Raw genomic sequence first — 13,915 nt, 5'->3', positions numbered from 1 at the left:
GCGGGGTTTTCCTCAAAGACGTTAACTCGCTGGGATTACCGCCGCCGCCATTTTGAATTCGCTGGTGGTCAGTGGCTGCTGTGGCTAAGAGCGCCTCCGTGACCCGCTGAGAGCGCCCGAGAGAGCGAGCGAGGCTGAAAGATGGCGGCGAACAGTCGGAACCTGAAACAAGTGCGGATCGAAAACAACTCCCCGGCGGCACCGCTCGGCATGGTGGGGGGCGGCGGCGGCCTGAAGGGGATGCGGGGCCTGGATGCGGACAGCGAGGTATCGGCAGCGGCCATGGCGCTGGGCAAAGAGGCTGGCGAGGAGGAGCAGGAGGTCGGGTTCACCATCGACATCAAGAGCTTCCTGAAGCCCGGCGAGAAGAGCTACACGCAGCGCTGCCGCCTCTTCGTGGGGAACCTGCCCACCGACATCACCGAGGAGGACTTTAAGCGCCTGTTCGAGCGCTACGGGGAGCCCAGCGAGGTCTTTATCAACCGCGACCGCGGCTTCGGCTTCATCCGCCTGGTAAGGACCTTTTTCCCCGGACGCGTCTTCGAGCTAGTGGGTGAGGCCTCGCCCCTGGGGCCGCCTATCTCGGGTCGATACAGGCACCCTGTGTGGGGTAGTGGGACAGGTCGTGTCTGGGTATTCGCCTCTTGCACGGGCATCGTGTGTGTGTGGGATCGGGACGGGCCTCGCCTTGCAGTCGCTAACCTACACCCCACTGACACCGCGAAGCCTGGTCTCCTTTCAGTACAACCAGTTCTTGTGTCACTGCCCTCAGCCTTACTGCTTCTCGTCTCTTGCTCTTTTGCCTGGTTTCTTTGATACCGTGTCTTCAGCCATGGTTATTTTTCCATATCCTGACTATATGCCTTGCTGCTGCCGTTTCCATCTTCAGGCAGTGCAGACTGCAGCCCATCAGCCGGCATGCCCAGCTGTCTTCACGTCCCACCCACAAGAGCTGCTCCCTTTAATTTTTTCATGTCCAGAATGACTTTATGTGCCAAGTATGGAGGTGATGTGCAACTGTCATTCCCTGCACAGACAGCATGTGGGAGAGGTTGGGCCGAGGGGTTGGGTTGAGTATTCTAAATGCCGTGTCCAGACTAGGGCAGGTAGTTGGGGACATGGAAGAGGAATGATGGTTCTGACTGTGGGTGTGGGCTCTGGAATAAGGCTGGGGATTAGAGGGTTGCAGTGCAAGTAGGGGCTCCTGGCTAAATGTGGGGCAGATGGATTTCGAATACAGGAGAGGGCTGCAAGATGAAGCAGATGGTTCAGCATGCAGGAGGGGTTGAGAGGTTAGGGATGTGAAAAGTTAACTATTAAGCTTCACTCTTACCTAAGCCTTTAACCTGTGGGAGAGGGAAGCAGTTCCCTGCTTGCTGCAGGCTGGGAGCCCGCTGTGGTCAGTCTGGAGCAGCCTCCGGTCTGTGGGGCACCTGAGCACCCCACAGACAGAGAAGCCCTTGCTTGTGGCTGGAGGGGGCTGCTCTAGCCCAACATAGCTCCTCTGCCCGCACCCCCTTTCATTGGTTAACCAGTTAAACATAATGTTTAACCAATTAAATAGGATTTTCCATACCTAGCAGTGCTCTGGGCTGGGCCTGAGAATAAGAGATTTGGGATGTAAAAGGGGACTATTGGTTGGAGAGGGGCCTCAAGCCTAGTATTTGGGATGCAAGAGGAGGGGTATGGGTTCAGGGCTGAGGTTTGGAGTGCAGGGGAGGAGTACAGGCTCTGGTCTGGGGGTGTGGACTTTGAAGTGGGGCCAAATGATGAGAGGTTTGGGATGTAGAAAGAAGTTCAAGGTTTGAGGGAAGCTCAGCAGGGAGTTGGGGCTCAAGCTTACCAAGGCTAAGTCAGGCTTTTGGGCTTACATTCTTTCAGGGATGTAAATATCAGTCCAAATAGTTAACCGTTGGTGGGCTGGCGCAGAACAGGAGTCTCATTAGGGCTGAAGGGCAGATACTGTTCAAGGCCAGTATGCCCAATGGACTGTTCGGGTGTTACTGTGACCTGGGTCTCTCCTGCCTACTCTGCTGGGTCTGGAGCTGCTCTGGCATGGCTGGGCAGTCCAGTTAACTAGTTATCAAATAAGCATTACAGTAATCCTAATGCTTACTGGGTAACCTTTTACATTCCTCGTTCCTGCCTGTCCTGGGGCACCCCTCTGAGCCCCAGAAGCAGCCAGCAGCAGGCCCAGCTTGGAGTGGGGGAAGGAGGGGTGGGAGAAGAGGAGCATAAGGTTCTGCTGCTCTCACCCACAAGCACTGCCATCTTAGCTCCTGTTGGCCAGGAATTGGCCAATGGGAGCGCGGGACTGTGTAGCCCCATAGCCCACCAACAGGGATGCCAGATCTGCTGTGCTGGCAGCAGCAGCAGCTAGTGTTACAGCTTTTGGGCTTAGGAAGAGGCATCTCTCCCCTTGGCGGTAGGGATGTTAAATACTGATTAATTCAATAATTGTGTAACCTCACACAACCTTAGCAGTTACAGTTGTTTGATAGTTTCATCCCTGGAGGTGGGGATGGCAGCCCATGCATTCCTGGCCTCACTCCTGGGGAGCTCCCTGCCATGGAACCTGAGCTCCCCACCGACAGAGGCTGCTCTGCCATCCCATGAAGTGGCCTTTGTCTGTGGCGAACTTGGGCCTGCTATGGAAAGAGGCTGCATCAGCATTCCTCCCCCCTTGCCGCTGCCTCTGATACAGAGGCAATTGGTGGGGGAGGTGGCTCTTAAGCCGGCTCTGCCCCCCCTGCCCCCCAGCACTGCCCCCCCGCCTCTATGGGAGGTAGCAAGCGTGGGGGCAGGTGGCTCTGCAGAGCCAGCATGTGCAGAAAGCCAGCTTAAAAGCCAAACTCCCTACATGTACTGGCTCCTGCCTCCCTACCCTCTGTGCTGCTGCTGCCTGCCTCTCTCTGAGGCAACACCGCGGGGGGGGGGGGGAAGGGGGGGAGACAGTTCTGCCGGATCGGATGTTCCTGCCTTACCCCCCCCATGGGGTAGTGTGTGTCGTCAATAGGATTAACTGATAAGCCCAAGCTTATTGGTTAATCGATTACTTTACTATACACTAACATCCGTACTCTGCAGCCCTGAATTTAACCCACCAGCCCCACTTGTTTTACACAGGTAACCTGATATTATTATTGCCTTTTAATTTCATTAGCAGAAAATAGAAAATGCTTCTTTGAATAAGAAAAAAGTATGATTAGTTGAGTTGAGATGGTTGTCTCACCCTCCCATTGCATTATTTACGAAGTTTCTTGTTGTAACTAATTAGTTTTTTTTTCAGTTTATGATGAAGCATAAACCTCTGGGTTTTTTTCTTTTTATGATGTAGCAAATTTTAAGGGGAGACACAGGATCCTTTTCCCACATATTTGGCTTCTAAAGAAATGAAAACATAAGCATAAATTTAAGAGGCATAGTGAGTTATACCATTTACATTTTACTGAAATATGTTATTGTGAGGTACAATTGTTGTTTCCTTGATACTGTTAGAAAAAGGACCCACTTTTTCAAGATTTACTCATACAGTTTTTTTTTTTGCCTCACTTAATAGTCTCCACTTTAAGAAACGCTTAAGGGCTCTATTTTTGGATATGTGCTTATCATTTCTAAAAATCTGGTTTCTGGTAACTCAGGCAAAAATTGAGGCAGTTAAAACTACATTATTGCCTATAGATTTAGCATGTCAGTTTATTTCTACTGTAACTAGAAAATGCAAAAGGCATATAAAAGAATGTTAGGATTTTTTTGGTAGTCAATTTCCATAATGTTCAATATTTGAGATTTTAAAAAAATGTAACTTTGACATTGTTTTTTTTTCTAATGTCTAATCACATTTTTAAAGTGTTGCTGTATATAGGGTTTGAATATGTACCTGGGATGGAATATAATTTCTTATTTTGCTAGCAGTACCTGGGAGGATTGAGGAACAGAACATCTCATGTCACTGTTGTGTAATCTTTTTGGCCAACTGAACAATTTTGCAGAGATTGTGAGAGAGCTTTATTACATTTTCCTTAGCTTGAGAAATAATTCTTTAGAACAAGAACATAGGGCCCTAAGTGAAAGAAATTAAAGGAAAGACTCTAAGAGATGAACATCAAGGAAGATTGGCACTTAGGTTACATAGGTGTGAAAGGCACAAAAACAAGTGAAGAGTAATCATGCAGTTTAAAAAAATTTCAAAATATAACAGGTATAGTGAAAATCGTTAGAGAAAACAAAACACTTTCTAGGGCAGGTGAAGGCAGAATGCTGCCTGTGGGCCAAATGCAGCCCACCAAACATTTGGATTCAGCCTGCCACAATACTCTGGGCTGCCAATGTCCTGCAGACCAGTGGGACCCTCAGGCAGGCTCTCAGAATGATGTGTGGGAGCACAGCAGACAAAGTGGCTGGCTGCTGGGGCCAGCATATGTCTTCATGCAGTGCTACTCCCTTCCCCAGCACAATCCTTGAAGCTCTCGTTGGGCAGAAACTGGCTAATGGGAGCTGTCTGGGCTGTGCTTGTGGGTATATGCAACACACACAGCCCTGCTGTCCCCTTTTCAAGAGGTATGCCACACAGACAAACACACTGGCCCCAGCAGCTGGCTGCCTTGAGTGGCTTGTGGGGGCACAGCAGGCAGGGAGCCTGCCTGAAGGTCCCAGTGGGCTGCTGGCTAGGAGCCTGCACCTGGCACCCTACGGCCGCCTGCACACTAATTCTCTGCCCCAGGTCACAACTTAAACACTTTGTCCTTCTTCTCCAGGACAGAACTCTCTCCTGTACCCAAACTAGACCCTGTACTCTCTCTTGCATCCCAGTCCATCACTTAGAACTCCCTCCTGTGCTAGGATGTGAACGGTTATGGTTAACCATCAGAGGCTGCTCCAGCCTGGAGGAGCCCAATGTGGACAGGGGACTGCTCCATGTGCCCACGAAAGCTCATGATACCATCTACATGTTTTGTTAGTCTATAAAGTGCTAGCAGACCATTTGCTTGCTATACTTTTTTGCATTAGGAATATGTTTGTGGAATCCTCCTGTAGTGCGTGAAAACAAAACTCATGGAATTAAAGGACGACAAACAAATTCAGATAGCTGCAATCAAACAAAGGAATATGAAAAAACATTAAATTTAAATAAAACTTTAAATATTGACCGATCCTCCTCCTAATTTTAATATGCTTATTCTTTTTTTAGAAAAGTTTTAAGTAATGGTAAAAATAGCTGAAAACTAATAAATTGACTCAGTATTCTTGAGAAGTTTGGGTACATATAACTTTTTTCTTTTGAAAAGGAATCTAGAACACTGGCTGAAATAGCAAAGGCAGAACTTGATGGTACTATTTTGAAGAGTAGACCACTTCGAATTCGATTTGCTACACATGGAGCTGCTTTAACAATCAAGAATCTTTCACCTGTGGTTTCCAATGAGCTTCTGGAACAAGCTTTTTCTCAGTTTGGTCCAGTGGAGAGAGCTGTTGTTGTAGTAGATGACCGTGGCAGAGCTACAGGAAAAGGTTTTGTAGAGTTTGCAGCAAAACCTCCGGCAAGGAAGGCTCTAGAGAGATGTGGTGATGGGGCATTCTTACTGACAACGTAAGTTAAAGGATTTTTTTTTTGATCATATTTGTGGGTGATTGTTTTTACAATGTATAGAAAACCGCAACCACAAGCATGGCCCAAACCTTTTGTTGTGTTATCAGAACATGGACACCATATATGCTGGGGAATAGATGTCCTCTGGAAGGTCATTTTGTGTATTCACATCAAGCTTCATACTTTACTCAAGAATATTTTTCTGAAATCATCTAATTATGAGCTATATCTACATCCATAAGATTTTTTTGATTATATGTAAATACAGTATTTTCATGGGTATTATTTTCATTGTAACTTTTTCAGTTATTTGTCAGTAATTTTTACCTTTTCTGCAGCTATTCAGAGTTTTCCAAAGATAATTGTTTTAAACTCCTGATCATGAAGTTTCCAGTATCAATAGAGAAAACTGACAAGACTCTAGTTGGTGTTTACTTTGGTATCTTGGCAAAACCACAAACAGAGGCATTAAAGTTTTCTATTTTCAGACTTGGAAGGAACATGACCCTGTATCTTTTTATATTTTAAAGGTTATATTTGCAACTGTGTGGTTTTTTACTAACAGTAGGTAAGTAAAATTTTCAGGTCTTGAGATGCTATCAATAATATCATCTTTTTTTAAAATCTCCTCCTTCATACTTTTGTGATTCCACCTTTCCCCACTTTGCCCTAATAGCAGCAGGCTATCCATCAATGTTGTGACTGCTCTCTTACACACATTTACTATAGGAGTTTCATGCTGACTTTGAGTACAGTTTGAAATTTTAACTACCTAAGAATTGCACCATAAATTTTTTTTATCTTTAACTTTCTCATTTGGGTAAGCGACACAATTTTTTAGTGGCTTAAACACATGATTTTGGCCTCATTTAAAAATCTGAAATATTCTTTAATGGACTAACTTACAGGCATATTTAGATCCTTGTGGCTGCTGTGTTGTGTAACAGATACATCCTGTGTTAGGTGCCATACATAATGTAACTGATATGAAATCATTATTCAGTAGTTTTGTAAATACAGTAAAACTCCATTGGTCCGGCATCCAATGCTCCAGCACTCCTGATGGTCCGGTACCACCAGGAACCCGGAAGTGCTCTGGCTGCCGGACAATTGGTGCTGCTCTGAGCCTGGCTTCCCCAATTCAGCCGCTGCCAAAACTGACCAGCAGCTGAATTGGGGAAGCCAGGGGCAGAGCAGCTGGGGTGCTTCCGGGTTGATCCTGTAGCACTGCCCCTCGGCGCTGCGGGACCGACCTGGCAGCACCCCAGCTGCTCTGTCACAGGCGTCCCCAAGAGCAGCTGGAGTGCTGCCGGGTTGGTCTCTGAAACTGACCAGAAGCGACTGAATCGGGGACACCTGGGGCAGAGCCGGACTATTGGAAAGGGGGGGCTATGAAGGGTCTGGGGTGGCATCCCCCCACCCCAGACCTCTCATAGCCCCCCCCTTCCGATAGTCTGGCATATTTGATAATCGCGCGCCCCCGGGTTCTAAAGGTGCTGAATTATCGGAAGTTTACTGTATAATACTTCTGTGTAAATCCTTGTGCATCAAAGACGTAGGACAAGGAAAGAGGCGCTATAAAAAGGAACTGTGTGACTGCCAGAACGTATACCAGTTTTAATATTCCAGAAAACTCTCAATGAAACAGCTTGTTATACTCTAATGTATGTAATTTTGGGGGTTCTTTGTGAAGATGTATATAACGGGATGAGATTTTTCATATTTTAGCCACCTTGCAGTTACATTGAAAAACTCTTCTATTATATGCTGAATGCCCTTAATCAGGTATTAAGGGGGCTTTTCAAACTATTGAGGGCCAGATTCTGCCATTCTTGTGTTGATACCTGGCTGTGTGACTAGTTCTATCAAAATCAAGTGGCCTGCTCATGAAGCAAAGTACTATTCTGAGTAATGGGGGCAGAATCAAGTACTTTGAGAATCATTGAATTTAATAAGAGGGGTCTGTGAGGGCACGCCAAAGGTCGATGGTGCTGGGACTGTGCATATATTGTCTTGGTTCTAGGACCGGTGGTGTGCTGGCCCTGTTGATAAATTTGCATGCCACAGAACAGCCATAAAGTGGGGGTGGGTCCTGGGACTGAGCTGGAACAGAGCCATCTGTTTCACAACATGCAGTTTACAGAAGGGACCAGTGGCCCTTGCTAATAACTTTCTGACCTCCTGAAGCTGTGGGAGCATAGCTGCACTCGACCCCAAGACCTGCCCCCACTCCATAGTTGTTCTTTAGATGCAGCTTATTAGTTGGCTTTGGCACACTGATCCTGTTCCTCTCTCAGCACAGCAAATGCTAACTCCAGGAGAAGTGCTGGGTGTAAATTCATGCACCATGGACAGCCAGTGGTGGGGTCTGGGCACACAGCAGGGAGCGTTTTAATTTTGAGCAAAGTCCATGCTTGTGTGTTAAAGCAGTGGTTCCCAACCTTTTTTATATTGTGGACTGGCAAACCCATTCACAAATTATTGGTGGACTGGTAACATTGTATTTGTATATTTAGGTATTAATTATGCAAATAAATAGGTAAAATTTTATTTGCATGTCTGCCTAACCCCAACCCAGCCCCTTGCTTCCTAGTGTTTAACACCCTTTACCCCTCCCAGGGAAGCGCAGAGCCCTGGGTGGGCCACCACCTTACTTGATGGGAAGGGAGAGTAGAAGGATAGGCTCCTCCTCCTGTTGCCACCTCAGCCCCTGTAGCACTGGTGAGCAAAATCAGCCACTATGGCTGCTGGAGCTAAGCCCTTGAGAACAGCCAGCTTGAGCTCTGGCAGCCGTCAGTGCCAGTCTGCTGACCAGCGTTTGAGAACCGCTGCCTTAAAGCTCTTGAAATTAGATTCTTAATCTTGTATTGCATTATGGATCGGTGGTTAAAATATAAAATGATGTTGGCTCGTGAAGGTGCATTATATTCCAGTGAAACTATACAAACATGGATACAAAAACAAAAAATAGACAAGTATTGTTACAAATACTTAGACAAGTACTGAGACAAATACTTATTGTTTGGTTTTACTAGTGCTGATTATGAAGATGGGCAGAGAGCACAGTATGTCCTCTGCTATGAAGTATAATCCAATGAATGCAAGAAACCAGCCAAACTGCTGGCATCTAGAAACAAAACATATGAACAAACCTGTCAGATTTTTTCAAAAACAAATAGCGAGAATTATCTTCAAGTCACATATCGATTATTAAATGTTGCAACTGGCTACAGTAATGAAAAAGCTGTTTGCTTCTTAATAGCAAAGTCAGAGAAACCTTACCTGCTGCTAAATCAATGAGATGCTGGTGAATAAAACTGCAAAAGATTTATATTTAATCTCCCTATCCAATACTGTCCTTTGTAGAATTGAAGATATGTCTGGATATAAAAGAGCACGGTACGCAAAAGCCAGTATTCCCTGTGACTGGATAAAAGTACAGACGTTTCTGGCAACACTAATTTGCTGCCATTCATTTCATATAAATTTGAGAATAAAATGTGTGAAGATTTCCTATTTTGCCATGCATTACCAACATGTATTACTGCTGAGGCTGTGTTTAGTGATCTGAATGATTTCATAATAACAAATGATAGTGAGTGGTCCAAATGTATAGGAATCAGTTACTGTTGGAGCTCATGTAATGTCAGGAAAGTACAGTGGACTCATTGCACATTGTCATACTCACTGAGAATAATTAGCTGCCAGAAAAATGGCAGGAAAACTGAAGACAACACTGGATGAGACGATGAAATTATTCAACTTTAATGATGTTTGCCTATTTAATTCCTGCACTTTAATGCATTTTGGAGTGCTACAGATAGTGATCATACACCGCTTCTTTTACTTTCAAAAGTGTGCTGGTTGTCTCATGGGACAGCACTCAACTGCTTGTTTGAGTTGTGTGATGAAATTCAAATATTTTTTCATAGATGAAACCTTTTCACTAAAGAGGCATTTCAGTGATTTCCTCCCCCCCACATGCTTATTGGTAGCATGCTTAGCTGATATTTCCACCTGTTTGGATGGACTAAATTTGAGCTTTTGGGGGCAGCTGTAATTATATTTAAAGTTGAAGAGAAAGTGGAAGCACTGATCAAAACGTTGGACTTATGGTAAAATGATCTTCATAACTAGCGGAATCATTTTTCTTCGAGTGCTTGTTCATGTGCCAGAAGATTTTTGCTTAGCAGCAACAGTTGGATCAGCTTAGGTGCCTCCTAGAGCGGTGCCGATATGGCGCCCAGTATATAGTCTTGCTGACCTGCCGACCCCCCAGTTCCTTCTTGCCACCTGGTGACAGCAGCTGGAACTTCTCGCTTTTGCTATTGCAAGCATTCCTAGCAGCATTTAGTGGTTAGAGTTCATAATTTTAGTAAAGTTCTAGTTCAGTGTTCGCCAACCTTTTTAACCACAAGATCTTTTTTTCAATTTAAATGCAATGTAAGATCTACCCAAATACCCTTGCCCCACTTCCTTCCTGATCCACCTCTTCTCTGAGGCCCCGCCCCTGCTTTACTCCTTCTCTGAGGCCCCATCCCTGCTCACTCGATCCCCTTTTTTCCCCCATCCTCACTCACTTTTACCAGTCTGGGGTAGGGAGTGCAGGCTCTGGCCTTAGGTCAGGGGGTTCGGTGTGTGAGAGGGGCTCTGGGCTTAGCCCAGGGTGAGGGTTTGGGGTCCAGGAGGGGTTTCAGGGTGCAAGCTCTGGGAAGGAGTTTGGATGCAGGGGGACACATGTCTGGGCAGGAAGTTGAGGGCAGGAGGCGGTTCAGGGCTGGGACAGGGGTTTAGGAATAAGGCTCTGGCTGGGCACCGTTTAACTGAGATGGCTACCAGATGATGGAGCAGTGGGGTTAAGGCAGGCTTATTCCTGCCCTGGCCCTGGCCCTGCTCCATTCCTGAAAGCAGCTGACGTACATCAATGACTCCATGGCACCATGAGCTGCCCCTCACCTACAGGCACTGAGCCCACAGCTTCTACTGGCCATGGGTCCCCATTACTAATCAATGGAGCTGCAGGAGTGGTGTCTGCAAGCAAGGACAGCATGTGGAGACCCCCTGCACTGCCTTTCTCAGGGGCTGTAGGGATATGCCAGCCATATCTGTGAGCAGGAATTGTCATGGGGATAATGACTCCAGCCATGGCAGGTTAGGAATTTTAGAACTCACTACTCATAGAATTAAATATAAGAGTAAGAGAGAGATGAAAATGATGAAATGCACAGACCAGTCAAAACCCCAAAGTAACACACTTTGCAAGCAGTAGAAGTAACAACCATCCCCCACATATGTGTTGGAACCGGGAATGGAGAGTGACGGACAGTGCATGTTTGTGAGAATGACAGTCGCACACGCAGTGGGTGTGTGACAGATTTGCATTGCCAGGCTCCCTCCATCCCCTTCTCTCTGTGTGGATATAGTGTACGGGAATGGGGGGAGGAGGGACACCCTGACATCAGTGCTCCCCTTCTTCCCACGCAGCAAGCAGGAGGCTCTCAGGAGGCAGCTCCAAGGTAGGAGCAGCATGACAGTGGGTGGAGGCATAACTGAAGTGCCAGCACTTTGTAGCTTCCCAGCCAAACCGGTCAGGATCACCTGTCAGAGGCTCCAAGATCTGTCAGTAAGTAGATTCCAATCAACTGGTTGATGACCACTGTTCTAGCTGGTAGTTAGTATGTTATTAGTTGTTAATAGGAGGATAATTTTCTCCCTCACTTTTTTTCCTCTTTTCTCTGAACCAGACCATGCCTTAGTCCCCAGGGTTTAAAGCTTGCCAGGCTTGTGGCAAACTTATGCCAAAGAGTGACATTCATACAGAGTGTCTGAAGTGCCTTGGTGAAGGTCATCCGCCCCCCACCTATGGCGTGCCTGTCCTGTCCTGTCCTGTCCGGCAAGTCCTGTACAGCGGAGGGGGAGAATGGGGAGGGGAGCAGAGCTGCTCAGACTGGACTGGAGCGCTACCTGTCCATGGCATGGGTGCGCTGCTCCAGCCCGACCCAGCTGCTGGTTGACTGATTACCTGTAAGCATCACTTGGTATGGTGACCCGTTACCTGCTTACCCATTAACATCCCTACTTCTCACCTGGCCCCAAGCTGCTGCAGCAAAAGGGCTGCTGTAGTCTTCTCTCCCTGGGGCAGCCTGTATACTGAACTCCTTATCCACAATCCCACTTTAGAGCAGTGATTTAAATGAAGCATGTACATTTTAATTTTATTTTCCAGAGAACAAAAATCATTTGAGTTAAGAACCAAGCAAGGCTAGGTAAATTGTCTAGTAAATAATAACTAAATAAAAATAGTGTTAGTAGTAATTTTATTAATCAAGAGGTTTTTTCATGAACATTGGCAGGTTAGTGATCCTTAAATTTTGTAATATATGCCATCATGTGCCAGAAATGTGCCTCTGCGATGTATATTGGACAAACTGGTCAGTCACTTCACCAGAGAATCAGTGGTCACAAATCAGACATCTCCATACAGAGAAACATGTTAGTCAACACTTCAATCAATCTGGCCATTCCCTTAAAGACCTGACAACATGTGTCTTACTTCAAACTGACTTTAACACCAGATTACAAAGGGAGACTTCAGAACTTTTATTTATGCTAAAACAGGATAGTAAACTCCGAGAGGCTCTGGGAGACAGACCCATAGTCTCCTATAGATAAGTACGTAACCTCAGGATGATTCTTACCAACAACCACAGGACATACCACACTAATACCAAGCCTGGAACTTTTCCTTGCAACAAACCCCGTTGCCAGCTTTGTCCCCATATTCACTCTGCTGATACCATTATTGGACCTAACCAAGTGAGTTATAAGATCAAGAATACATATTCCTGCTCATCCAGAAATATAATATATGCTATCATGTGCCGAAAGTGTCCGTCTGCTATGTACATTGGACAAACTTCTCAGACACTTCGCCAAAGAATCAATGCCCACAAAACATATTAGACAGGGTCACAAAGAAAAAACAGTTTCTTGCCATTTCAACCAGAAAGGGCATTGTCTCAACGACTTGATTACCTGCATCCTGCTTCAAAGACATTTTAACACCAGACTTGAAAGAGAAACCCCACGAAAGCTCATCTAATAAACCATCTTGTTAGTCTTTAAAGTGCTACATAGTCCTGTATTTTGTTTCAGCTACATCAGACTAACAGGGCTACGTTTCTATCACAGTCCTCTGAACTGTCATTCATGCTTAAATTTGACACTTTACACCTAGGTCTTAACAAGGACACTAATTACCTTACCCATTACAAAGAAAGCTTCCCCAATTATCACCTCCAATATCTTTAGCTCACAGACATTCCCCCCCCCCCCCCCCCCGGCCATCCCCCTTCTGTTCTGAAATTTGATTTGTCCTTTTCATATGTGTTCATTTTTTTTATTGTATCCTTTGGTATATATGGTGATGCCAATTTTCTTCCACTATTTGATCTGAGGAAGTGGGTCTGGCCCACGAAAGCTCATCACCTAATAAACCATCTTGTTCGTCTTTAAAGTGCTACATGACCGCTTTTTTTGTTTTACCAAGATCAGGCTAACAGGGCTACCTCTCTGTTATTCTGTATTTCTTGTAAATTTGATCAGAGCTGCTGTTTATTTGTGTTGTAATACAGTAAAACTCCATTAGTCGGGTATCCAATGCTTCGGGACTCCTGATGGTCTGGCACCATCAGGAACCCGGAAGTGCTGGGGCAGCCGGACAGGCTTTCTCCATTCAGCTGCTGCTGAAACTGACCAGCAGTTGAATCGGGGAAGCCGGGAGCAGAGCAGCTGGGGTGCTGCCGGGTTGGTCTCATAGCGCTGCCCCTCGGGGCTGCGGGACCAACCCGGCAGCACCCCAGCTGCTCTTCGGGACGCCTGGGGCAGAGCAGCTGGAGTGCTGCCGGGTTGGTCCCGCAGCGCCAAAGGACGGCGCTGAGGGACCAACCCGGCAGGAGCCCACCTGCTCTGCCCCAGGGGTCTGTTTCAGCAGCGGCTGACTTGGGGACCCCTGGGGCAGAGCAGCTGGGGTGTTGCCGGGTTGGTCCCGCAGTGCCTAGGGGCGGCGCTGCGGGACCAACCCGGCAGCACCCCAGCTGCTTTGCCCCAGGCGTCGGGATTCAGCCGCTGCTGAAACTGACCAGCAGCAGCTGAATCAGGGACGCCTGGGGCAGAGCCGGACTATCGTAAGGGGGGGGCTATGAGGAGTCTGGGGTGGCATCCCCTCCTATCCCACTCCAGACCCAACATAGCCCCCCCCCTTCTGATAGTCTGGCATATCTGATAATCCGGCACCCCCTGGGTCCTAAAGGTGCCGGGTTATCG

The 13,915-nt window shown here is 46.7% G+C and overlaps 1 protein-coding gene across 2 annotated transcripts in view; it reads left to right on the top strand.

Moving 5' to 3' along the window:
- The first annotated feature begins 15 nt into the window (after positions 1 to 15).
- Positions 16 to 13,915, top strand: part of PSPC1 (paraspeckle component 1) — a 64,397-nt gene continuing 50,497 nt past the window's right edge. For both annotated transcript variants that reach the window (XM_089775569.1, XM_089775568.1), the window contains exons 1-2: positions 16 to 513; positions 5,289 to 5,590. In XM_089775569.1, the coding sequence (XP_089631695.1) occupies positions 142 to 513; positions 5,289 to 5,590 (674 nt within the window). In that variant the 5' untranslated portion in view covers positions 16 to 141. The remainder of the gene's footprint in view (positions 514 to 5,288; positions 5,591 to 13,915) is intronic.

The sequence above is a fragment of the Pelodiscus sinensis genome, chromosome 1 (genome assembly GCF_052426305.1).
Source record: "Pelodiscus sinensis isolate ZL-2025 chromosome 1, ASM5242630v1, whole genome shotgun sequence".
NCBI lineage: Eukaryota > Metazoa > Chordata > Testudines > Trionychidae > Pelodiscus > Pelodiscus sinensis.
The sequence above is the reverse complement of the archived record's forward strand: the minus strand, read 5'-3'. Positions and strand labels throughout refer to the sequence as shown.